Genomic DNA, 27,392 nt, shown 5'->3' on the forward strand with positions numbered 1-27,392 from the left:
AGTGCTCCGGTTTCCTCCCACAGCCAAAGACCTGCAGGTTGATAGGTAAATTGGCCATTGTAAATTGCCCCTGGTGTAGGTAGGTGGTAGGAGAATTGCGGGAAGGTGGGGATGTGGTAGGGAATATGGGATTAGTGTAGGATTAGTATAAAATGGGTGGTTGATGGTCGGCACAGACTCGGTGGGCCGAAGGGCCTGTTTCAGTGCTGTATCTCTCTATGACTGCTGTTCAGTCCAACAGGGAAATCATGACCACAAACTGACACACAGGCGAGAAGAAAATGATAAATGCAACACAGTGTCTCCTTGGGAAGCCATATTTGCATAAATTTATTAGTCCAAGACATGTACTGTAGATACAAACATAATTAAATACAAGAAACAATTGCTAAACATCAATCACATTGGTAATGTTGTCCTTACACCTTCATAACTCACAGGCTTTGTTTTTGAGAAAAATGGTAATTAAAAATTGTCAGCTGTTCAAACCTCATTAACAACAGGAGATGTTAGTGTTTTTTTAAAATCTGCATTGAATCAATGTGAGCAACACACCCAGTACATCCTGGAACACAGAGTCAAACACCTCTCATAATTCAGGAGTCCTTTGCTGCATTATCGGCTGTCAGTAAGCTGCATGTGAAACAAAACACTCCAACACATCAATAGAGAAGAAAGCCCTTTATCAGTTGTCATATCAATTAAATATCTGACGAAGGGTCAGTTATTATTGAGCCTCAATAATGAGATAAAATGGTGGACAGATGGCAGCCATTTTGAGGCCTCAAGTCCAAATTATTTTTTTTTCCCAACTTGTCCTGTTTATTTGTTTCATACTATTAGTTGTGTTCCTTCTCCCTGTCCACAAAAAGCCAGTCTGAGAAAAGAGCAGGACAACTACATTTAACTCCAAGCAAAGGTCATCAAACGCTGCATGAAACATGATCGCTTTTGTGGTACTGGGACTGTAACCTACCGAGGCTAACTAGTTTTGATTTAAAAAGGTGACCAATTTTGATCTATCCTTTTCTTTAAAAATAAGATGCAGGTCCCTGTGCGTTACTTGGATTGTAAGCCTCACTCATTTTGAATAAATGTCACTCCTAATATATCCTAGATCTTGGGAAATTCTACCTGAGAAAAATAGGCTTAAATAAATGGAAGGCCTCATTGCAGATGGATACTGTGGAGCTTTGCTCAACTATTCTTGGGAGGTGGGGGAGACAGAGGCTTTGGTCAGGGAAATATTTTAACAGGGCTTTTCCCTCAGCAAATCCTACAAGTCACAGTTTGTGGGAGGAGTGAGTTCTCTCATGTCTATGCTTTCCTTGTGATCTGATGAAAGGAGTACATTAATCATTTTGTCAAGGTGCTATTCTGCCATGCCCATCATTTACAGTAGAAGAGGTGTTTGTGGGTGGAAAGGGGCATGTTATTTTCTTAACAACAACACCCCCAGGTGTTTGGGCAGGAAGTTGCTTTTTACAGGGTTTATTGCAAATGTCTATAATTGAAGCTGGCTATAAGTTTGACTATACAGCTTACACCCCAACAAACATGAAGTATCGGAAACAATTGTTTGAGGGCCCCCCCCAGTCATATCATTGCTAAACATTCCATTAACACATTGCTGGTTAGAGGAAATAATCCAGGAGCATTCAAAAAAAATTATGCTGCTTTTGTATTGTATTAAGGCTCTTTAAAATATATTCATTAAAAATAGAACACAGAGTACTTGCTAAGGAGAGGATCATGGTAATACTAACACATTGATGTAATACCTCATGGTTAGTTTCTAAGTAAGGTGGTGTTGAGAGGTAGTATGTGCGTGTGTGTGCATATACACACATACAGGCAAGCAGCAAAACAAAAAGTGTGAAAGCACTTTAGGTCTCTGAAGTAATGCAATGTATGACTTGACGAGCCAATTCCTAAAAGATTCAGCATCATGCACAAGGTTTAACATGAATACACATCAAGACTATTGTTCTTTAAAAGGATGCATCGATTACAGAGTATTTGAGGTTAGCAAAGAAAATTATGAAGAAAAATTACAACTTTGTTTAGGGCAAACTGGGAAGTTGGGAGATCAGCCTGTGAATTGATTGAATTTCTTTTTACAATTCTGTCCCCCTCCTCTCCAAAAGGTAATGGCTGGACTTTCTACATCAATCGAAACAGAGAGGGCTGGCAGACCATTCAACCATGCAAGACCTCATAGTCAAATCCAATCCTGATCTCACCCACTGTTGACTGCCACATATTAGCCAGCTGGAATCACTTGATAGCAATTAGGTATAGGGAGCCTGGATTATTCTCGTTCCTAATTCAAGGATGCACAGCATATTAGATGTACACAGTTTCTTCATCACCGAGGCAAATTAACTCAGCAGAAACTGAAGATTTAACTTGGAGCCTTCTAACCTGCATGGTTTATGAGCTGATAAAATGGAGTAAACTTGAGTAGTTTGGCGGACATCATCACAAACCTCCATTAGCAGTATCAACGAGTGAATCTCAAATCAACCCCTTCACCGGCAAAACAACATTAGTTAATGAAATCTTTCTGATTGCCATTGACTTCCATCTAGATTCCAACTGATAAATCTTTTTTTTTCATTTCCTTTATCCCTGCAGCCAAATATAATGTGTACTTCAGGTTCAATCAATTGAAAAAAGTAACGTTTGTAAAAATGGTGCTATCTTAAGTCAATGGAAGGAGTTAAGTGCTAGTATGAACCACCTTCCTTCCTCATTTCAGATAGAATGACTGCTTCTTGCAGGCTTTGCAGGGCCTAGTCGCTCACCACCACCTTCTCAAGGGCAGTTAAGGATGGGCAATTAATGCTGGTCTTGCCTGTGATGCTCACATCCCAAGATCAAATAAATAAAAAAACATCGTCGGCCAGAAACCTCTGACCTAGAGGGCACTCGCAGCAGACTGAGAGGACGCTAACAGGCATTAGTTATGGTGATTTAGCCTGAGGCAACTTCACTAATTCCTAATATCACATGACCTTTCAAGCAGAAGAAAAGAAGTGGCCTGATTGCAGTCTTAATTATTGTGGGGGGAGGGGGTGGCATTGGGGGCAATTGCCTTCAAAAGAAGTGTTCCGGAAACTTTATCTCTTAAGAAGAGCAAACAGAGTCACACAATGGCATGACAACCTGCAGAAGTGGCATAAAGTTGTATCCGATGCAATTTAAAGCAAAGTCAATTTTTCCGGAGTCAAAAAAAAAATGATTTGCCTGACACATTTTACGAGGGATAGTCACACCTAGTGAATACTTGCTTACAAAATACAGACCAAAAAACTGAAGTACTTCAACAGGCATGATTAAATTTGATACTTTCCAATTAAGTAAGAGTCAAAATTTCAAACTGAATTTGAGTGAGAAACATTAAACAGTGTAAACCATGGTAATTTCCCCCCAAATTGCCACTACACTTAAACAGAAGGCTCACAAAACTTGAATTACGTGCAATACATGAGCTTTAAAATCACACAAGAGCCTGAAGCGTGTTAAATTGCAGAAATGAAAACAAGGTGAAAATTTCTTTCTTGACTGGCAGCCTAGTGACACAAAGCAGGGACTATTGGAGAGGGGGTGGAGTGATGTTGTAAAAATAAATTAATAGAAAACTGTAATCTTTGCATCCTTACTATTAACTTGTAACCCGTGACAGCTTAAGGCTAAATAAATGAAAACAAGACATTCTTAATTAAAGCGATGGCAAAGTAGCATTTCTCATCAATAAGGCTTGAGGCACTGTTTATATTCAATCCAAAGTAACCATTTATTTTTTTTTGTAGGACAAACACAATTATCTTTTTGCTTTTTTTTGCAATACGTCATCATTACAGCACAATTTCTTTCTTCTCCCCCTCTCTCTCTCCTTTCCCGTCGCGAGCTTCAACTGAGCGAGGTGATGTTTGAGCGACCGCCAGGAGGCGCGACGATGCGATGACCACTGCGACGAGGGCCATCGTCCACCTGAGCACCTGTAAGATGAGAAGGTCGGAATGGGCATGAAGCAAAGCGGCCCCACAGGAGACTAACAATCCCATTCCCCCCCCAAAGTTCCGAGCACCACCCCCCTCTACTAAACAAATGCCAGTTGTTTGTCCTTGGTAAGGTGGTCAGTCAGGTTTGTGTCAAGCCAGTGACGAGTCTTACTCAGCCATGCCCTCTCTACGTGACTTGTTAAACTATAGACAGCACACACAAGATTTATGTCCCAATTTTGCAGCAGCTATTCGGTCAATTAGTGCTAGTGAACTGGTCCAATGGTCTTGGCACTTCAAGGCAGCAAAGGCTTTTTAATGTGATGGCTCCCCTGTTCTTTCTTAATCCCTATTGCCTTTGGCATTCTCCTACAGTTAGCCAGGAGTTATTTTTCTTTCTTCCTCCATCTTACCTGCGTCCCCACCACCCCTCCCTACCTCACTCACTATTCTTCTGCACTTAGAAGACTAGTCTGTCTCTAAACACTAAACAAGGTTGCTGAGCAACCAACTGGAGCTACTTAACAAAAGTGAAGGCAGGCCATTCTTGAGTATTTGACAGCAGCACAGGCAGAGACTTGATAATTGATCACGTGGCTTCCCTCAGTTTGCAGCATGAGAGAAAGAATTGGAGAAAGGGTAAGCTCTTACTAATGTGGTTGCTTCTAACTTCATCCGTTTGCTGAACTCCCCTCACATTTCCTGCATCTACTGTACATTCCCAACTACAAAAAACATTGGCTTCTGCTTCTCAGCTTACTCTAGCCAATGCTGTTGATATTTCAACAGATACATGCGGCGACAAGTTCAGTCGGATAAACACAGGGGGCACTGGGTAGTGCAGTGGAGCCTAATCTCTACGGGGAGGGGGACATTTGAATCTCTCTCTCTCTCTCTGTATAGGTTTTGTAAGTGGGTGCAGTCCCAAAGCCAGTTACTGCCTTAACCTTGAACTGCTTACAACTAGTCACTAAATTAACAGCTTCATCCAGACAGATAGGGATGGCTGTTGTGGGAAGTATACAGTCAGAGGTGGTCTCCTGAGGTTTGGGGTAGGAGGGGTGCTAAGGCACAATAGGGAGTTCCGTGCTGGGTTTGAAGGGCAGGGGGAGGGGGTAGTGGGTAGGGGTGGTAAGAGAGTAGAGTATAAGGGAATATCACTCGTCATCTGGTCTGTCCTAGAAATGATCTGAGAATACTTGACATTGATATAGTGGGTGGGGAAAATGTGCTTCCTTCCCCAGAATTCAAATTCTTCACCTTAACCAGAAACAAGGTCAGTATAAAAAAAATTAGACCAAATCAAAAGTAGCAACCAAGAGTTAAGGAAACTTATAGCATTGACCCATCAACAATATGCATCGTTACAGGGAAGCTTTGTGCCGTGCAGGAAGGTTTAATGTGATTAAAAAAGCAAAGACCCCAGAAACAGTAAACTTATTCACTAAAGGCGCAATAAAGCACTGTGGTTTTCCTTTAAATAATCTTAAAACTATTAAGCAATTGTCTATTAAGCAATTGTCTGTAATTCTTTGCTAAAACTCTCTACATCACTTCACATTCCATCAATTTACAAGATACTGCCTGTGGGGGGCAGGGCGGGTAGGTGGGCGTGGCAGGGTGGAGGGGGCTTTTTGCTTGGCTTATGTCCAATCTATTTCAGTAGATTAAATCCAGTCAGTTGTATTCACAAAAAAAAAACTCCCTTGCCCTCCAGGGCCCAAGTAATTTTGATGTTTAAACTTGATTGTTCCATACCTGCATTAGGTTTTGTAAAACCATCAGTAGTTCTTCCTATTGAAATGAACGGAAATGTTTAATTGACAACGGCAAATGGCCAAATTTCTGAAGGGCTCAAGACGATCCTCTAATTACAGCTTCAAATGATCACTTTTGGTGATATTTTTTAACCTTGGTCATCAAATAATGGCTTTACAGAGTACGCTCTGGTATTTTGAATATTTTCTTTGAAAAATAATCTAAATTTCATTCTCATTAGAATAAAACCTTAAACATCAACATAATCTATAAAGCACCTTTAATGCAGTAAAAGGTCCCAAGGTGCTTTACAGGAGCAATGGTCAAGCAAAACAAACATTCTGTCTGGTGAGTTCGCCCACCGCCAGACCGGACTTTGGTTGACCGGTCAGTGAAGCTGTGCTCATCGGCTACCTGACAGCACCAATGGGAGACCTGATCCTCATTAGCATTCAGCCGGCAGCCCTCTATCGTCACCTCAGGAAGTACTGCCCGCTCCAGACTGCTGCAATACTGAGTGACCCAGAAGATTGTAGGTCTGCCAGAGAGGGGGAGTGGGGTCCTGTCTCGGGATAGGGGGCTCCCTGAGAAGCACTCCTGCTTCCCACCAGCCCCATAAAAATGCATGTAGCAATTACCCGTGATCTCCTTCTTCAACTGGTGCCCCCATCTATGTCACAGGACTCCGAGTTACATGTTGAAAGGGCACACCATTTTGAGTCAGGCGGTTGCTCTGGCCACCCAGAGGCAGTCCCAATGGAAAATTGCTATGGCCACAGCGATGACAGGAATTGTGCAGTAAGTCATTCCCCTGCCAACTTCACGACGCTACCCACCCACCACCCGTTTCCACTGGGTTGCAGGCCTCAAAATCTGTAACTGTAAAGTTATTGGTTATTTGGTTAATTTGATAAATCTTTCTGTAATACAAATAACAGAGTTCTTTTGCAGATGTGCAGAAGCATGAAGTATGGTTAAAATGGAGGACCCAACAGTAAAACATTGATACCAACAGACTGAGATCACATGACTAACACCATATATTGTACCTAGGCATTCCTTAGAAACATCTAGAAGTTACTATTACCAAAATCCAGTCCTTGAACCTTAAATATGTGTTATTCTCTTTTAATTCAGTACTTTCTATTAAAGCCTGTGTTAAAGTAAAATATTAATCCAAGAGGAAAATGAAGATCACCGTGTAACTGATGGAAGATTAAATCCTGCATCAGACAGAATACTCTTCCGTTTCAAAACTATTTTGCAATTGCTCCGGTGGGTCACCGCCCTGTGTGTCACTGAGCTACACAGAGCTGCGATTTCCCAAATGAGCTGATCTCAGCTTGGGCAACATTTGGGACACTAAATTTGGCCTCAGTGCCATCAAAGTGAGGAGAAAAAAAACAGCCAGAAATAATGCTCGTGATTGTTATCTGGGGTCAGTGCCAGGTATGGACATCAACTCAGGGGAGAATAGAGCCTCATACATCCAATGATCTTCCAATCCTTTCTAGGCCATGAGGACCAGCCACTTGGGTGAAGTGTCAGACAGCTGCCAGTTCCCGTAGCACCACACTCCAATACATTATGGATAGAGTGGCAAGAAATTTGGCAAAAAAAAAAAATGATGGGCGAGGAAAAAGAAAGAATTTCACTGTAAAACATCACATTTTAATGTCATTTCTATAAAAAGGTAAGAATACTCACCAAAGCTTGGAGTAGCTCTCATTCTTCAAACCAAATTCTCCTTCACATACTGTAGGGGATGATCCAAAGCTAGCATAGCCTGACTGGGACAGTTTCGGGGTTGCCTGCCCTTTTAAGATTTCCCACCCCCATGTCTCCAACCTGCACACTGCCCTTAAAGACTTCAGTTCCTTTCGACGAAGGAAGGCCTCATTAGCACTTTTGCCAATCAAAACAGAGAAAGCACCTTCCCTCTGATATCTATCGACTTAAGAGCACATTTGCCAATCAAAACAAAGGCTCAGTTTCTTCCCACTCACACAATAAACATATCTTCTTGAATTGTTAAACAAAATCTATAAACACTGGAATTGCTTCTCAACCATGATCAAGAGCCACATGGAGGCTGGTGGGAAGACTGGTACATTTAGAAACTCATCGAAGGAATATCTACAGCCCTTCCACAGAATAATCTTCTTTCATCTTTTCCCTTATAAATTATTCTTCATTAGCTGGGAGGAAGTCTTGGACTTGGCATAAATTCATAGTGCAATGTGACTTATATGTTGTTCAAAAAAATACAACGAAAGCATCCTCTCCCTGTAAATATCCTCATGTTGAGCATCACTCGACTGAAGTAGGCCTCTACCAATTCTGCTTTATCCAGACCAGGGTGATTCCACCAGCCATCCCCTCCCTGGCACCTCTGCCTCTCGACCTCCATCTCAATGGATAAGCAGACCTGTTTTGCTTCTCTTGTCTCCTGCAATGACATGACTGAGCTTGGGAACTCACCATCAGGGGCATCACCATCCCATCAGAGGGAGGAGCAATTCAACCCGCCCAAGCAATGGCTCAGGAGACATGGCATCGCATAGAATCTTACAGCACAGGAAGAGGTGATTTGGTCCATTATGCCCGTGCTGGCTCTTTGAAAAAGCTATCCAATTAGTCCTGCTTCCCCACTCTTTTCTCAGTCCTACAAATTTCTCATTTTCAATTATATGTCCAATTCTCTTTTGAAAGTTACTATTGAATCAGCTTGCACCACCTTTCAGGTAGAGCATTCCTGATCACAACAACTCGCTGCATAAAAAAATTCTCATCTCCCCTCTGGTTCTTTTGCTAATTACCTTAAACCCGTGTCCTCTGGTTATTGACCATCCAGCCAGTGGAAATATTCTTCCCAGCAACTCTACCAAAACCCCTCATAAATTTTAAATCTACCAATAGCCTTCTTTGCTCTCAGGACAGTGGTCCTAGCTTCTCTAGTCTCTCCATATAACTGAGCCCAATCATCCCTGGTACCATTCTAGTAAATCTCCTCAGACTCTTCCCCAAGGCCTTGACATTGCTTCTAAAATGGGATGCCCAGAATTGGTCACAATACTCCAGCTGTTTGACTGATAAAGGTTTACCATCACTTCCTTGCTTTTGTACTCTCTGCCTCTATTAAGAGAGCCAAAGATACAGTATGCTTTTCTGAACAGCCTTATCAATTTTTCCTGCCATCTTTCAAAGTGTCAGTGAATCCCCAGGTCCCTTTGTCCCTACACCCACTTTAAAATTGAACGATTTAGTTTACATTGCCTCTCCTCATTTTTGCATCCACAATACACTTAGCACTTCTCTGCATCCTCTCCAAGGCCTTGCCATCCTTCCTAAAGTGTGGTGCTCAGAATGGGACAAAGTAATCTAGCTAAAGCCAAACCAATGACTTATAAAGGTATACCATAAACATTCTGGTACTCCACAAAACTAACAAGAACCCAATGCGTTCTGAAGGTGACAGGAATCCTACCATGTTGTCCCACTGGCTATTGCTATCTTTGAATAATACACCATGATACTTTAATGGAAGAATCCCAATTGCATTGGATTATTAGGAGTTAGAAATGGGCCTCTTGGTGCTGAGCTCTTACCTGAAAGGCTGAAGCCAGACTGGTGTAGATTTCGAACGGGTTGGGGCTGTTTGGAAGGGGATGTCTTGGCTGATGCTGAAGGGGTTCCTGCTTTGGGGGTGCCTAGGTCGTACACTGGGCCGTCGTACATTCCCCTGGGTACACCACGCACCTGTGCCAACTAGAAAACATAAAGATATACATTAGATGTAGGCTCCAGCTACGCAGGGCTGATGGTCAGGTCTCACCAAGCTGATGCCGCTGAATTTGGGAATTTATAATTTATCATGTAATGTCGTTGAAAACCTCTTTCATCCCACTTGTCCACCAAATTCTTAATTCTTTCACTAAAGCAGCTCATCCCCAGGCTTTTGCTGGCAATCTGGAGATCAGATGCAGCACTGCCAAAGCAACTCGCCCTGGTTCTCTAACATGGCTGCCACATGGGGTGGGTTAACCTAGCTGGAAAAGTTCATGCCAGAGCTAAATCAATCTCTGAATATGTACAGAGCAGCTTGTGGCTGACTGTCGATAAGAAAGCATGGAATGGAGAAAAATTCAACCTGTGGAGCCTGGTCATTACACACATCATGCACAACTGAAGAATTTCTATCCTTACACATCCGTTATACAAACCTTGCTTTCCACGGATGACAATTCCCTCAGGAATTATAGGCTGGAATTTTACATGGTGGTGGAGGCCCAGCCCACCAGCTTAAAAGTCATGGGAGAGCCCACCTCCACCAGGCCTGCAAGCCATGCAGCGATTTTGTGTGGTCCAGGCCTTTAATTGGCCTTGGGTGGGACTTCTGCCCCTCTGAGCCAGCCTTCAAAAGCGGGCCAGCAGCTCTTCAGTCCCGGCAGTGCGACCGGGAGCAGTGGCCACTGCTGAGATTACACTCAGGCCAGAGCAGCATCATGGATGCTGGCCCCGAGAAAGGCAAGTGGGGTTTCGGGCTTCGCCAGTGACAATTGGCTGAGCCCCGCTGAGAATGGCGGGGATCATACAGGAGGGTGGGGGGAGGTACTCCATTGGGGGCAGCTTGAGCTGCTAAGAGGGCCCTCTGTGTGGCACCAGCGGCAGCTGGGAACTTCAATATATGAAGAAGGCACCCAATAATACCGGGTGGCCTCCTTCGATACTGAAGTTCCCGGACACAGCTGGTATTTTACCAGCAGTGGCAGGAGGAGGCCCTTAAGTGGCAAGTAATTGGCCACTTAAGGACCTCAAACTTGCCACTTGAGGGATTCAATTGGCCTGGGGTGGCCAGGCTGTTTTCAACGCCCACTCCGCCTCTGGTCTCTCACCACCTCCAGCCCGCTCCTGGGGAATTGTAAAATTCCGGCCATAGTGTTCCATGGATTATTTGATCCACACATCCCAATAGCCTTCAATTCCTTTCCTGAGCATCTACTGCCCTATCAGAAGAAATCAGGAAAGAAGGAAATTTAAATAGCGCCTTTCACAACCTCAGAACATTCTAATCCCCTTTATGGCCAATGAACTATTGTCACTGTTGTAATGTTGAAGCGATGCCGCTGCTTTAACTGTTTAACACATCCCCTTCCTCATCCAATCCCATTGAAATGCAGGGCATTCGTGTTGAGAGGGGACAGTTTAGAATGGGTACAATTGGTAGAGGAACCAGGTTTACAGGCACTCAATGGGTTAAACTTGGTGAATAAACAGGGCTTCAGTGATAAATAGAAACTCTTCAGTTCTGCTATGTACATACAATGCCCAATGGAAAATATTTCTGGAAGATGAGCATCGCGTTGATAGGATGGCAGTAATTTATTTGCTGAGTGGCCAGAGTGTGTATAAATATTATTCTAAGTCTAGGCTAATTAACACTAATCCATCAGCACGGTGCTAGGAAAACTAAAGCCAGATGTCCTGCAAAAACAAAAATCATGATGGGATTCGTAAGAATTACAGCTGAATCGACAATGAGCTAATTGGTGGATTAACAACCTGCTGTTTACAACCTTCACAACATTGAAATGATGTAAAGGATTTATCTTTTATTAAGAAACTCAAGGTGAACAGCCAAGGCCCACAACACATGCACCACCAGGGTTGGAAAGAAGAGGAAAAATGAAGATGAATCAAATAGCAGTCGTTAAGTGATGCCAGCTTGGGTTTTAGAAGTCTGCAGATCGTCAGAGGAAGGAGCAAACAAGCTAAGATTGCATTTTGTCACCTGCTGAGAAACACGGGTCTGATAACAGCGAGGTCACCAGCAGCCATAACCCTCCCCGACAGATTTCTTCAAAAATTTCCAACAATAATCTTAGAAAGTTTTTGATTATTTTTCAATGGCTTCAAGAAAATGGTCAGATCAAAACTACGATGCCACCCCCTGCCCTTTGTATTGGTCCCAGTCAGTAACTTGACAGCTCTATTTCCAAATGCACAATAATCTTTTATTTGCCTTTCCTGAATGTGTTGACTATCTGGGCTGCTGTTCAACCTGCAGGCCATTCGACTCTCGAAGCTGGAGCAGATCCTGCTCTCATTCAACGTCTAAACATACATTTCCAGCAGTGGTTGCTGGATTGTATTCAGGAGTGAGAATCCTGCCCCACTTCTTCCTAATCGTTTTTTTTTAACCAAAGGTATTAAGGGATATGGAGCAAAGGTGGGTGTATAGAGTTAGGACACATATCAGCCTTAATCTCACTGAACTGTGGAACAGGCTCAAGGGACCAAATAGCCTACTCGTGTTCCTATGTTCCCTCCCTAATGATGCAGTGTTGAGACCAGTTGAAGTGTTACTATTACATTTGCTAACGTAACAGTCACTGTGATTCAGGTAAACTCAGTGCATAGGAAGTACTTTGAAATATTTCTGATAGATGGACTATTTAAGTCTTTCTTAAGCAATGCAGAAACACGCCTGAGCTTTTCATCAAGTGTAAGTATCTACTATTGGATCTTATGAATGCGATGAGGATGCACATGCTGAATTCAGCTTTGTCCCAGTGTTGAGGATTCATCAGCAGGGGGAGCTCTTGTGTTGTTCAACTTCATGCTAGCTGCCTCTAGGCACAACTGGAAGTATAACTTGGGTATGCTGGCTATGTATTGTGCTCTACATGACAGTCTTACAATCCTGTGAAAAATGATCCAGTGTGTCGACTTGTGCTGTACACAGAAAGAAGGAAAAGATGGGGTGGGGCTAGAGAGAGGGAAGAGAGACGGAAAGAGAGATGGAGTAAAAGAGAAGAGGAAAAAGGATAGAAGAGGGCAGAGAGACAGACAGAAAGAAACAGAAAAACTGACAGAAAGCGAGACACACAAAGGACAGGATTTGAACCCCGCTCTCAGGCTCAAATGGGGGTCAGAAGCCTGCACTATATGGGCTAACAGTCACGCAATGTGATTTTCCCTAGAGGGGCCAATTAATGCCAGAGGGCTGCAGGCTCTCTTTTTTCCAAAAATATACTTTATTCATAAAAATCTGCAAAAATAAATTACAAAACAGTTCAAGCCAGTTCAAAGTTCACATTTCAGAAAGTACAATAGAGATCAGATTTCCTCCATATAGAAAAACATGAAGTGCCTCACAATTCCTGCCATTCCATTTTAAATACAATGTACATTGGCATTACATAGTAAAAAACATTTTGGTGCATACAACCCAAGGGGTTTTACACAGGTTCTAGCGTCTTGGTTCATTATGGCGGGAGGACCTGACACCATGGTCTTCCCCATTGAGCCTTTGCGGCATCTGCCCCAAGCTTTAGTGCATCCATCAACACATAGTCCTGGACCTTGGAATGTGCCAGTCTGCAACACTCGGTCATGGACAACTCTTTGCTCTGGAAGACCAGCAAGGTTCGGGCAGACCAAAGAGCATCTTTCACTGAATTGATGGTCCTCCAGCAGCAGTTGATGTTTATCGCTGTGTGCGTCCCTGGGAACAGACTGTAGAGCACACAGCCCTGTGTTAGAGCTGCTCGGGATGAACCTCGACAAAAACCACTGCATCTCTTTCCACACCTGCTTTGCAAAAGCATATTCAAGAAGGTGGTGGGAAACAGTTTCTTCCCCACCACAGCCACCTTGATGGCAACATGCGGAGGCGGTGAGATTCCGGGCATGCAGGATAGATCCGACGGGGAGGGCCCTTCTCACCACCAGCCAAGCTACGTCTTGGTGCTTGTTTGAAAGTTCTGGTGATCAGGCATTCTGCCAAATGACTTTGGCGGTCTGCTCGGGGAATTATCCGACAGGATCCACCATCTCCTTTTCCCGTAGGGCCTTGAGGACATTCTGTGCAGACCACTGCCTGATGGATTGGTGGTCAAAGGTGTTTTTTCACACAAACTTTTCCATGAAGGATAGGTGATACAACATGGTCCAACTGAATGGAGTGGTTCTGCGGCAATGAGGCCACACCCATGCTTCATAACACTGGGGACAGATAGAACCTCAGCACGTAGTGACACTTGGTGTTTGCGTACTGGGATACTACGCAGAGCTTGATACAGCCGCACACAAAGGTGGCCATCGGGATGAGGATGACGTTGGGTACGTTTTTTCCCCCTTTATATGGAGGTTTTAACATTATGTCCCTCCAGACACGGTCCATCTTGCATCTCCAGATAAAGCAGAAGATGGCTCAGGTGACCGCCAGGGTACAGGAGTGGGGTATGGGCCAGACCTGCACCACGAACAGTAACAACGTGAGCACCTGATGACCAAGTTCTTACCCACAATGGAGAGGGAACGCTGCTCCCACATGCTCGGTTTATGGCTACTCGTTCCTTCCAGGTTTTGGTGCACGCACCGGCCCCTCCAAACCATCTCCCCAACACCTTCAGGTAGTCTGACCTGACGGTGAAAGGAACAAAGGATCGGTTGGCCCAGTTCCCAAAGAACATGGCCTCGCTCTTGCCGTGATTTACTTTGGCTCCCGAGGCTAGTTCAAACTGGTCACAGATGCTCATCAGCCTGCGAACAGACAGCGGATCCGAGCAGAAGACAACATCGTTCATCTACAGGGAGAGTTTGGCTTGAGTGCCTCCGCCGTCTGTGATTGTCACTGCTCTTATGCCCACATCCTTCCTAATGGACTCAGCAAAAGGTTCGATACAGCAAACAAACAAGACAGGGGAGAGAGGACAGCCCTGTCTGACTCCAGATTGGATCAGGAAACTTTCTGAATCTCACCCATTGATTGAGACTGCGCTACTGATGTTTGTGTAGAGCAGTTTGATCCAATTGCAGATTCCCTCCCCAAACCCCATTTTGGAGAGCACGTCAATCATATATGTGTGCGATACCCTGTCAAAAGCCTTCCCCTGGTCCAAGCTGATGATGCAGGCGTCCACCTCCCTGCCCTGTCCATAGGCGATCATATCCCTGAGTAGCGCGAGACTATCAGAGATCTTCCTGCCAGGTACAGTACAGGTCTGAAATAAAAACAAGAAAGGCTGGAAATACTCAGCAGGTCTGGCAGCAGTACAGGTCTGATCAGGGTGAATCACCAACTCCAGGGCAGACTTGACCCAACTGGCGATGACTTTGGACAGAATCTTGTCGTCTACATTAAGCAGTGAGATGGGCCACCAATTTCTGATTTCCACCCTCTCCCCCATTCTGTTTGTAGATGAGGGTGATGATGCCTTTCCTCATGGATTCTGACCTGCTGCCAGCTAGAAGCATACTCTCGTATACTTCCAGCAGGTCTGGGCCGATCCAGTCCCACAGAGTCGAATACAACTCAACCGGTAAGCCGCCTCTTCCGGGAGTTTTACTCATCTCAAAGGACCTGATGACATTTGTCAGCTCGTCCAGAGTTGGCGGTTTGTCCTGACTCTCCCGTGTTCTGTCATCTAAGACGTCTGTGATAGATGAAATGAAAGACTGGGAGGCCGTGCTGTCTGTGGGCTTCACGTCGTACAGCCCGGCATAAAAGGATTTGATGAACCTTAGTATGTCAGACTGCAATGACGTTACCGAGCCGTCCTCTTCCTTCAGGCTGCTGATCACAAAGGTCTATCTGTGTACCTTTTGGAAGAAGAAACGGAGGCATGTCTCATCCTGCTGAACGGAGCAGACTCTGGACCGGAAGATGATCTTGGAGTCTCCCGTGGCAAAGAGCAAGGCCTTCTGACTCTTCAACTCTTGGAGATGCTCCTTGACCTCGACCCCCATCAACAGCAGCCAGAGCAAATTTTGCATTCTTTTCTGGAGTCAGGACATTTCTCTCTGTCTCTCTCTTGCCCTCTGAATACCTTTGAGGATGAAGAACCTTTTGATGTTCTCCTTGATCGCTTCCCACTAGTGCACCAGAGACTCAAAGAGGGGTTTCATGGTTCTCCAACGTTTGTAATCCCTTTCGAGTTCCTCAGTGTTCTCTGGGGTCAGCAGTTTTATGTTCAGCTTCCATGTTCCAACCCGCAGGTCATCCTGTGACAGTCAGCCAGTAAGAGGCAGTGATCAGAGAAGAACACCAGCTTGACGTCGGTGAATCTGACCGTGACAGCACGGGACACAAACTGGAAGTCATTCCTAGAATGGGCAGACCTGTCCGGTCTTGACCAGGTGTATCGACCCTGCGCTCCATCTGCAGGGTTTCTGAAGACGTCGTGCAGCTTGGCATCTTTTACTGTTTCCATTAGGAATCTGGACGTAGCATCCAGTTTGCTGTTGTCACTGCTGGCTCATCCAGCTGCATCAATAAGTGGGAGCTGCTGGAAGACAGTCAGCTGCTCGCTGTATTGGACTGGGAAGTACACGTTGAGTAATGAGCGGAGCATTATTGTACATTACGTTTGCTACTAGAAGGCGATCACCCACCACTTCCTTAACTTGGAGATGGTGAAGCTGCCTCCCTGCAGCAGATAACCAGGCCAGAGGAACGGGAATCATTTCCCGCTGACCAGATCGATGGCCCATGGGACCACCATCATGACCATTGTCTGCAGGTGCTGAGCTGCAGTATTGCACACTCCTGCAGAAACAGGTCAGCTTTCACCGTGGCAGGGTAGCCCAAGTTCGAAACACATCGTGTAGTGGATTTAATGCTACGCACATTAATGGAAGCAATCTTTATACCCATTTAAAGCTAGATGCTGCTCACCACACCAGGTGTCCTTACTAGCCTCAGTCCTTGGGTATGTTCCTGTAAACTCAGTGTGCAAAAGCTGTTGCACATTCGTTGGTGTCAGAAACCGCCTCCTGGTCATTCATGGGGGGGGGGGGGGAGGGGTTTGTTCCACTGGGGTGACATCGGGGGGAGGTTCTTGTAGGCAGCGAGGTTTGCACTGTCCTCTGCTGGTGGTTTCTTTCCCCTCTGTTCCTCCTTGTGGCCATCACTGCTCCCGGCTTCCCAAAGCTGGAGTGCACGGGACGCTTCGCTGCTCTCGGTCTCCCAGAACTGGGGTGCACTGGGCATCTCGCTGGGTTCAGCACTTTGGGGTTGGGGCACGCTGGTCACATCACTGCTTCCAGTGCCACGGAGCTGGGGGGGGTGGGGGCTTTCTCTTCCAGCTCCTTTGCGTTCTGCTGCGTCGTATGCAGATGCCATCTTTCCAGCTCTTCCTCATTCGATGAGGAGTAGCTGCTGTCGTCTGTCTCAGATGGTAGCCTCCTATTGCCACTGGTTTGGATGGTGGCCTGTTCTGTTTTTTGGGGCTTGTTCTTTGTGGCTGCAGGCTCTCAAAACTGAAGGGCCAATTAGAGGACTTCCAGTTTGAAAGCTGCAGCAGGATGCAATGCAAGTTGTGAGGGAGGCACCCTCTCTCCAACATTTTTAAATGTTAACAAAGGAACAGTTTTTGCAGCCAGGCCATCACTGTGATGGTGGGGGTACCCTCTACAGGCAAGCAGGGAGGGCCTCTAAGCCTGCCTGGAGCATTGCCCTCACCACCACCCCCACACCTCGGCCTCTTTTAATTGGCCTCAAGTGGCTCTTAACAAATTAACTAGTCTGATTGGCTACCCACCGCATGAGGGTGAATAGCTCTGCTGTCCCCAACTACCCCGCACCCCCAACCTGCCTCCATGAAAATGGCCCAGGATGGAGCCGGGGAACTGGCACCCCAGCCGGCGGTGCTATCTTTAGCACTTGCCCGCCTCTGCTCCCGGCAGGTCTAAAAATCAAGCTCAGAGAGGCAGGGGCAGAGACACAGAGGGACAGCGAGAGAGAGAGAGAGAGTACAGCGAGGGAGAGTGAGTAAAGAGACAGACAGACAGACGCAGAGACCGGGACCAACTTGTATTTATCTAGCACCTGTAACGCATTAAAACATGCATGTTGGAAGATGCATCAAGGGGCATTATAAAACAAAATACGATATGAGCCACATAAGGACAGATGACTAAAAGTTGGGGCACAGAAGTAGGTTTTAAGGAGCATCTTAAAGGATTAAAAAGGAGTAGAGAGGAGGAGAGATTTATGGAGGGAATTCCAGAGCTTCGGGCTCAGACAGCTGAAGGCACAGTCACCAATGGTGGCGGGGGAAGGAGGGTATGTGGCGTAATTTTGACTTTAGCCAGGAGTATAAAACCGACAATGTAAATGAAAATTGGGAGAGCTGTATAGCATGCAGCTGATCTGATATCACCTGTGTTACACTATTGCCCAAAGTCAGAATGATTCCATCTGTCCCATTCTTTTAAGTTATAAACAGTGAACACGAGAAATACTCAGATCAGATCTCCAGCAGCTGACAGAGAAGGACAGGTTAATGGACCATTTTTCCAGCGCTCTGTGTCTGAAGCCAACAAGAAAGTCTAGCTCCAAACGTGAATCTATCTTTCTCCTTCACAGGCTCGAAGGCCTTGCTTCGTGCTTCTGACAGCTTCTGCTGCTCCCAGCATTTGTGTCTTTTCCACCGTTTCAATTTCTTAGGTGAGGGAAAGAAGTGAAAGGGGAGGAAAGCCAAACTGGATTAAAAGGATATTGTCTTTTTGAAAATACTTTTGACACAGTTTCAATGGTTGGAGTAAGGAAGGTGGGTTCGGGGGGGAGTTACAGCTGAGAGCAATTTCCATCATGACAACAGCCTGCACAAGTTAACGGTGATCCACTTTGATGTGATTTATGATGTCTCATTTAAGAGAAAAGTATTTGTCAAATATGTAAATGTAAACAGAGAATGTTGTAAATACTCAGCAGGTCAGGACGCATCTGTGCAAAGAGAAACAACAGTTAACGTTTCAGGTCGATGACCTTTCGTCGGAACTAGAAAAAAGTTAGAGATGTAACAGGTTTCAATGAAGTACAAAGGCAGGGAAAGTTGGGGAGCAGGGGGCAAACAAAAGGGAAGGTCTGTGATACAGGAATGATTAAATGGCAAAAGGGATGATGGAAGGGAAAAGGGGACAGAAATGGGACAAATAAAGACAAAAAAGATGGATCGACAGGTGGTGTCAATGGGAATAGCAGAATCATCAACAACAACTGCTGTCCAAAAAAATGGGTGTGGAGGTTACGGTCTGAAATCTTTGGAGCTGAAATGTTGAGTCTGGAGGGATGTAAAGTACCTAATTGAAAGATGAGCTGCTGTTCCTCGAGTTGAGCTTCACTGGGACAGTGCAGGAGGCAGAGGACAGAGAGGTCAGTGTGGGGTGAAGAATCAAAATGACAAGCGACCGAAAGTTCGGAGTTATGCTTGCGGACTGAACAGAGGTGTTCTGCAAAATCATCACCCACTCTGCGTTTGGTGTCCCTAATGTAGAGAATATTGCATTGTGAGCAGTGAATACAGTATAATAAATTGAAAGTAGTACAAATAAATCACTGTTTCACCTAGGAATGTTTGGGGCCCTGGATGGTGGGAATGTGGAAGGTCAATGGGCAGCTGTTGCATCTCCTGCACTTTCACAGGAAAGTGCCCTGGTAAAGGGGGGGGGCGGTGGGGGAGGGTGCATTTGGGGTAACTAAGGAGTGGACCAGGGTGTTGAAGAGGGAACAGTTATTTAGGAATGATGGGGAGGATAAGAGATGTGTTTGGCGTTGATATCATGGTGGAGGCAGTGGAAATGGTGGAGGATGATCCATCAAATAAGAAAGCTGGTTTGGTGGAAGGTGAGGACAAGGAGAAATCTATCATGGTTCTGGGAGGGAGGGAAAGGGGTGAGAGCAGAACGATGGGTAATGAATGGCCATGGTCGAAGGCCCTGCCAAGAAGGTTAAGAGGAATCCTTGATTGAGGAAAAAGACATTTAGGAAGCACTGGTATGGAGGTCTGCATTGTCAGAATAGATGCAATAGAGCCAGAGCAACTAGGAGAATGGAATAGAGTCCGTACGGGAAGCCAGGTGAGAGGAATTGTAGTCAAGGAAGCTGTGGGAGTCAGTGGTCAAAGAGGATAGTGAAAAAATGGCAAAGGGTGAGATTGGAAGAATGGATGCTGCCAGAAATGAAGGGGAAGAAGGATCCGGAGGGGTGTGGGTATCCAAGAGTTGTTGAAGCAAGTATTTTGCTTTTGTCTAATATCTCAATCATAGAATCATAGACGTTTACAGCACAGAAGGAGGCCAGTCAGCCTATCGTGTCCGTGCCAGCCGACAAATAGCCATCCAGACTAATCTCATCTTGTCTGCAGTCTTGTAGCTGATGGCACTTCAAGTGCATAGCAAAATACTTTTTAAATGTTACGAGAGTTTCTGACTCTACCACCCTTACAGACAGTGAGTTCTAGATCCCCACCAGTCTTCGTGTGAAGAATCGTCCCTCAAGACCCCTCCAAACCTCCTAACTCTTTTCCTAAACCTATGCTCCTGGTTTGGACTCTTCAAAGGGGAATGGGGCTTCCTATTAACTCTGTCTAGACCCCTCATAGTTTTATACACTTCAATCAAATCTCCCCTCGACCTCCTCTGTTCCAAGGAAATAAACCCTAGCCTATCCAATCTTTTCTCATAACTAAAATTCTCCAGTCCAGGCAACATCCTTGTAAATCTCCTCTGTGCGCTCTCTAATAAAAACACATCTTTTCTATAGTGTAGTGACCAGAACTGCACGCAGTACTCCAGCTGTGGCCTAACTAGAGTTTTATACAATTCTAGCATAACCCCCGTTTTTATATTCTATGCCTCGGCTAATAAAGGCAAGTATCCAATATGCCTTCTTGAGCACCTTATCTACCTGTCCAGCCACCTTCAGGGACCTGTAGACATGTACTCTGGCGTCTCTTGGTTCTTCTACACTTTTCAGTATCCTACCATTTATTGTATATTCCCTTGCCTTGTTAGCCTTCCCCAAATACATTACCTCACACTTCTCCAGATTAAACTCCATTTGCCACTGTTCCGCCCACCTGACTAGTCCATTGATATCCTCCTGCGGACTACAGCTTTCTCCTTCATCATCAACCACATGGACAATTTTTGTATCATCTGCAAACTTCTTAATCAATATCCCCTACATTCAAGTCCAAATCATTGATACATACCAAAAAAGCAAGGGACCTAGTACTAAACCCTGCAGAAGCCCACTGGAAACAGCCTTCTAGTCACAAAAACACCATTACCCTTTGCTTCTTGACTCTGAGCCAATTTTTCAACTCGCTACTTTGCCTTAGATTCCATGGGCTTTTACTTTCGTGACCAGTCTGTCATGTTGCACCTTATCAAAAGACTTGCTAAAATCCATATAGACTACATCAAATGCACTACTCTCATCCATCAGCACTCCTTGCTACTTCCTCAAAAAATTCAATCATGTTAGTGAGACACAAATCGGTGCTTTGATTAATCCGTGTCTTTCTAAGTGAAGATTTATCCTGTCCCTCAGAATTTTTTCCAAAAATGTTCCCATCTCCGAGGTTAGGCTGACTGGTCTGTAATTACTCAGTCCGTGCCTTTCTCCCTTTTTAAACAATGGTACAACATTAGCTATCCTCCAGTCCTCTGGCACCACACCTATTCAGGAAGTCTGTGCCCTTTTAAAATTCTGGACATTGGTTTTTGTTTGATGTGCATTTGTGGAAGTGTGTAAATATGACTCAAAAGAAGCATTTCTAAAAAAATTTGCGGCATTACACAAGCAGGCGACAGCCCTTTCATTCCTGCTGATGCCCGACACTCCCATCTCCCAGACGCATGATGCCCCAGTTACTAAAATACATAAGATATTCAGAGGCACAAGCCATCTCCAACCATTCCATGGGTAGCCTTGTGGTGCCAACACAAAGCACCATTGCCATCCACCCAAATACATATTAGACAGTGTATATTTTTTTTATTGGTGCTACCCATCTCTATGAATGAAGCAGATGAAAACAGTGCTCCAGCAGATGTTTTTTTCCAGGGGCAGATCAACCAACATAAAATCATACCCCAAAGTGTGCCCGAAGCAAACCGCTTTTAATGGCAACCTTGGTAAGCACATTTTCCTAGGGTCACCCTGTACCCATTGGCAGAAAGAGAATCTGCCAGCTACGTTACAACCATGCTGTGGAATCAGAGAGACCAGACGTCCAACTCTGAAAATTTTATGTTCATTTACTATTGCAGGCAAAGTAGCTTGGCAAAGAGACTCTTGCTGAACGACCAAAAATGGACTCTCACTAAAAACCATACTGTGCACTTTCGATGTGTCTTTAATGCAAGAAATAAACATCCCAAGATGGAAATGAAACTGGATGTCAAGTCAGGAACAGAAAGATTAGCAGATGTCTTGGCAAACTTGTGGTGAAGATTTGGGTTTTGTGAAGGCAGAGACAGAGCTTGCGAGGTAGACAGGTTGAGGAAGAAAATTTCAGAGAGGAAGATTGAGGTCGCTAAAGGCTGTATCACCAATGGTGAGACAAAGGATTGTGAGAGGGTTTTTAATCCCAGAGGAGTCTGCAATAGTAGGAAGCAGGACAAGATCATGGAGGGATTTATAGACAAGGGCGAGTATTTTAAATTTAATATCCTCTTATTTCCAATACCTATCTGTATAGTATCTTGGGACATTTTTCAATATGCTGAGGGATAAGTCAATAAGGATAAGTCAATAAGGAGTGACAAATGAAGTGACATAGTAAAGGACACTAAGTTACTAAAAGTGGACTCTTATTAAATGTCCAAAAATAGTAAATTAAAGATCTTTAGATACTAGAAGGATGAGAGGGGTGAACATTTTAGCTAGGACTCTTTATTAGTATTGTTTTACTGAATATACCATTTCCGATTGCGTGACTATAGAGAAGTACCTTATCACATCATATTAACATGTCACTTTGTATTTCAAAGCTCAGAGGCCTAAAGTGGAGGGCAATGTGACAGGTAATTGTCGAGTAAACTGGGAGCCTACACACCAATGGTATACAAGACTCATCAAGGCCTCAATTCCCATGCAAATTAGAGGCCGTCTCAATAATACGGCTGGAATGCCTGAGCAGAAGCCTCAGGGATGCCCAAGAGAAGCATTTTAATCTTGTTCCTGGTTGAGTCACTGCCTGATAGAGACATCCATCGCTCTCACTTCTTTGACATGCAAATATATCGTACTGAAGGTGTCATTGTGCCCAAAACAGGTAACAAAAAAAATTGTGCTATTATCTGGGCACATGGCAGCCCTTCCATTGCTGCTGGTGCCAACAGCCCCATCTCTCAGAACCATGTAATGACCATGGGTTACAAAAATATTTAGATAAGCTGACCTTGCATGATTGTGCATAGTCACTCATTTGGCCCTTGACCCACACATTTTTCATTTAGTAATTTAAAAAATAGTTGGAGATTGGGGAAAAAAAATGGCTGTGCTCACTTTTCAATTGGCATGGGAAGGCAGTGCACCACAAGGATGGATGTATTCAGTGACCAATAACAGGAGTATGGGGTGGGTGGTTGGCGGCAGAAGGTCATGTGATGAAATCTTCAGTAATATATTCAGAGTTGACAATTCTACTCCATGAAGCAGCTGTACGGGTGGCACGACATTGGGACCACTCTACAGACCCTTTAATGCATTTACACTGCTTCTGGTTACAGTTATTTTTGCTGCAACAATACTGGTTAGAGGGAATCTGGCAGCAGAAACTTTGGTAGAACTTGTCCACGCCCCTGTTATATGAGAGGAATCTGTGCTCCACTGGGAGTGGCATTCTGCAAGGTCACATGATGGGGGATAGCTACACAAAATGGCTACACCCAGAAAGTTTCCAGCCAGCAACTTCAAAGCCTATACAATCGATCAGGTCCTGAAATGTACAGATCTCTCTCTCTCTGTCACATTATGCCGTGTGACTTCTCAATTACAAAATGTTCTTCCAAAGTGTCCATCATGATTTTGACAAGACAACAATTTGCCTTAAGGTTAAAAAAAAATTAGAAAATTTACTACAATTTTTTTTTTAAGTTGCAAATGTAGGGGGTGTGATGGTGCTTTTAAAGATTTAGTTAAGAGAAAGTAACATCTCCAAAAGAGCTTCGTAACAACCTAGACATTGTGCCAGAGCAATGACCCTGAGGGTGGTGAAAGGAGTCATTGTATCTGTTGTTAAATGAAAGTGGTATCAGATGTTGCTGTGGAGTTGTAATTTAAAGCTGCATTCACTCATTCACCTCCCCCAACGAGGCAAAGTAAGAAGGTTCCAATCACATTGACTATTATAAGGACATCATCATTCGGGTAGGAGGGAGGGATGGAAAATGAGGGGACACGATCCTCTTACTTGATTTTGACATGGATTACATCTCCCCCAGTCTAAAACTTGAATTTTCCCTCATGTCCACTCACCACCGCCCCCGCAACTCTGTGCATGGTTGGAACTCTAATCAACAATGATTAATATGCAAGTTTGAATGCCTATTAACTTGGGCACTAACTGTGATCCTACCCGACACCATCCCCTGCATGCAGACTTCCTCTGATCACACCCCATGTGTCCCCCCCAATTCTCCTTCCTCCGGATATCACATCTGCCATCATGTTCAACCCAACTCTGATGCCAAGTCACTTTTTTTTTAAATGGTACACAGTCATAGCGACAGATCATTACCAGCCCTGATCGTCCTCGCGTGGACCAGGAGCAAAACCAACTTGGTCAAAGGCTAACCTACAGCAGGGCCCAGGAGGCTCTTCCTTCAACAACTTCACAATTCAAGAGATGCATAAATCCAAACACCTGAGGTAGAAGTCTCCAAAGTACACTTGTAATTAGATTTGAGCTAATTAATTACTGCCAGTGGTGGCCTGGGGTATTGTTGTATAAAACAAAATATTTGTTTAAAATTTCAGTTATTTTCCACCTATTCCTCAAAACAGATTGAGTCTTTAACTTATTATAATAGTTCTACCTCTAAGTCAGAAAGCAAAAGGTTCAAGTACCACTCCAGACAGCCTGGGCAAGTGGAGACTGGAATATGGTCCAGTGAGAATTCAAGTCTGGTCAGAGTGACCAGTGGCATAGTGGTGGTATTTCCGCCTGAGTCAGAAGCACAAGGACCTCCCTGTATATATGCTTCCTTACCATTCCACATAGTGTGTGCATCCTTTGGGAAAAGGGGATTTACAAAAAAAAACCTTAGCTTTTGTGCTGCTACTTTTCCCAGAATTACTAATCGAGGTTTTTTTTTTTCAATTTGGAGCAAAGGTTTGACTGCACCAATGAATCTTAAAACAAAAAGGAATTAACTAACATTGACTGCAGATGGACATAACTGTATGTGGCTTTCTAAAGAAAGCCTGTGGCCTACAAGCCATAGCTGACTGAACTAACTTTCCAACTGGATTAAGTAAACCAAACTGAAATGACAGCTACTGATGTGAGTAATGCACCCTCAAAGATTGAGGAGTGCTCCAGGCTCTTTGCTCAGGAATGTTTCACAATTGCATTTTTGCCCTGTTACTGCTGTCCAAGAATAAGCTCCATATATAGTGCAGCTCTACATCAATTGGGGGAAAAAAAATCCTTTGAACTCTTCCCTCCGTCTGCAGTCAGGACTGAAAGGTGCTGACATCATATTGGAGACATTTGCAAAGCATTACATTCTAAAGAGCTGAAACATCCATTTAACATAAGGAAAGGATTACTTTGACCTTATTGTGCTCTACTTCATCTAGAAATATAGGAAATGAAATAGGTCCATTGATCTATCGAGGGTGTTCCGCTATTTTGTTAAACGTACCCAATCGTAATCTTCTCAATCCCATTCCTGTACTCTTTCACTATATTCTTTAATGCTTCTGTTTGTGGAGTATACATATCTCCCTTTTAAACACTTCAATGGACTTTGCATTACTGGCCTTCTATGGCAATGCATTCTCACAACCACATTTTTTTCAGTATATTCTTTCAATGCTGTGCTTGCTCACCTGCATTGGCTCCTGGCCCATCGTAGGACCAGAGGGACAGCAGTAGGCTATTTAGCCCTTCAAGTCTGTTCATGGCTGTTCTGACATCATGGCTGATCTGAGACCTAAATCCATATACCGGCTTTTGTCCCAAACCCCTTAATACCTTTGGTTAAATAACATCTATCAATTTCAGATTTAAAATTAATTATTTGACCCAGCATCAACTGGCGTTTTCAAAGAGAATTCCGAACTTCTACCACACCTTGGGCTGAATTTAGTTGTGCCGGAGGGGCTCCCGGTGCCGGGCCAAAAGGTTCAATTCAATTGTGCTCAGGTGCTCAAGTGCCCAGCACAAGGATCCCCATCCCTTTAAATCCTGCCCCCAAGAGCTGCCAGTCAATAGAGGGCTGGCAGCTTAGTAGAATCAGGAGGCGGCCTGGGACCAGGCCCATCACTGGAGCCCTAGACCACAGGTGAGCAAGGCAGGGTCACTGAGGCCAGTCCGGCAGGTCCTGGCAATGTTGGGGTAGGGAGGGTGGGCAATGAAGGCAGAGGGGGGGGATGTTACTTGAAGGGCAGCCTTTGCCACCGGGTGCCCTCCACAGGACACAGATGCCCATGGAGGAGGCCCCTCCACCCCACAAGCCCGCAGGGAGGCTACCTTGTTTCTCTGGGCGACCTCCCTGCATGGCAGAGGCACCTCCAGCCACCGGTGTAGCTCCAGCGACGGCGGGAAGAGGCCCTTAAGTGGCTACTGAGTGGCCTCTGGACGGGAAAGCCATCTTCGGTCTTTCTGACCTCGATTTTATTGCGGTGCAACAGGAAGGCGACGCCCCCCCCCCCCTCCATCTTCTGTCGAAATTCTATGGGCCTCCCAGCCCATCTCCAGGGGGCCCATTGAATTCCACCCTTTGTGTGTGTAAGTGTTTCCTAATTTCACTCCGGAAAGGCCTGTGTGATGGAAATCACACCTGCCAAATGGAAACATATTCATTTTGTCATATGGGACACTACTGAAACTTTTTACTGGACATTGCACAGAGCCTGTTTTAACAAAAAAAGAACGGAGCAGCTGAAAACATGTTTGCACATTTGCATTCTGAGAGACAGATGAATAGAGGACAATGACTATTCACTGATTCAATTAACAAGATTGGTCTGGGCAACAGTGATGATCCGCATCTTGTCTAAGAGCCAGTACTCCACCCCCCACCAAGTGTGTCTCGTAAGCTTTGAAGTCCAGCAACCACCCCACCCTCCCCACAATTCTGTCCTCCCCTCTGTATCTATTTATGTGCGTGTTTCTCTCGTATGCTTGCTAGCCTGGTTGTGTCGCTTATTTTAGTAATTTTAACCGAGTTAGAGTGATAAGGCTAATAAAGTTACATCTTTCTTATTTAAACCCAAGAAAACCTGTCTGATTAGTTCATTTGCAATTACAATTATAGAGCAGTGAGCAAAGGGCTTACTGAAGGGGTAAGCTAAGATCACGGTGTTTTAAAAGATAAACCTGGCCAAACCAGGAAAGGAGCAAGAGTGAAGCCTGAGACCCCTTCCTCACCCAGTCATAACACCTGTTTGCAATTTTTAGACCATGTCCCCCAGTCCTAGGTCGCAAATAGTTTCTCCCTACCCACCCCATCTGTTCCCTTAATATCTTCAAGATTTTGATATAATCATCCCTTAATCTTTTAAATTCCAAAGAATACAATGCTAGTTTGTGTAATCTCTCCTCATAATATAACCCTTGGAGTTCAGGTAGCATTGTGGTAAATCTAAGCCACACTCCC

General features: G+C 44.6%; 1 protein-coding gene across 3 annotated transcripts in view; it reads right to left on the bottom strand.

The window, feature by feature from the left end:
- Positions 1-303: 303 nt before the first annotated feature.
- Positions 304-27,392, bottom strand: part of LOC137375792 (dihydropyrimidinase-related protein 3-like) — a 215,846-nt gene continuing 188,757 nt past the window's right edge. For 2 of the 3 annotated variants that reach the window (XM_068043254.1, XM_068043256.1), the window contains exons 13-15: positions 9,374-9,533; positions 5,766-5,801; positions 304-4,004 (exon numbers count right to left, since the gene is read on the bottom strand). In XM_068043254.1, the coding sequence (XP_067899355.1) occupies positions 3,916-4,004; positions 5,766-5,801; positions 9,374-9,533 (285 nt within the window). In that variant the 3' untranslated portion in view covers positions 304-3,915. The remainder of the gene's footprint in view (positions 4,005-5,765; positions 5,802-9,373; positions 9,534-27,392) is intronic. The other variant, XM_068043255.1, reaches the window with a different exon arrangement.

Source organism: Heterodontus francisci, chromosome 12, assembly GCF_036365525.1.
Source record: "Heterodontus francisci isolate sHetFra1 chromosome 12, sHetFra1.hap1, whole genome shotgun sequence".
In the NCBI taxonomy this organism is placed as follows: domain Eukaryota; kingdom Metazoa; phylum Chordata; class Chondrichthyes; order Heterodontiformes; family Heterodontidae; genus Heterodontus; species Heterodontus francisci.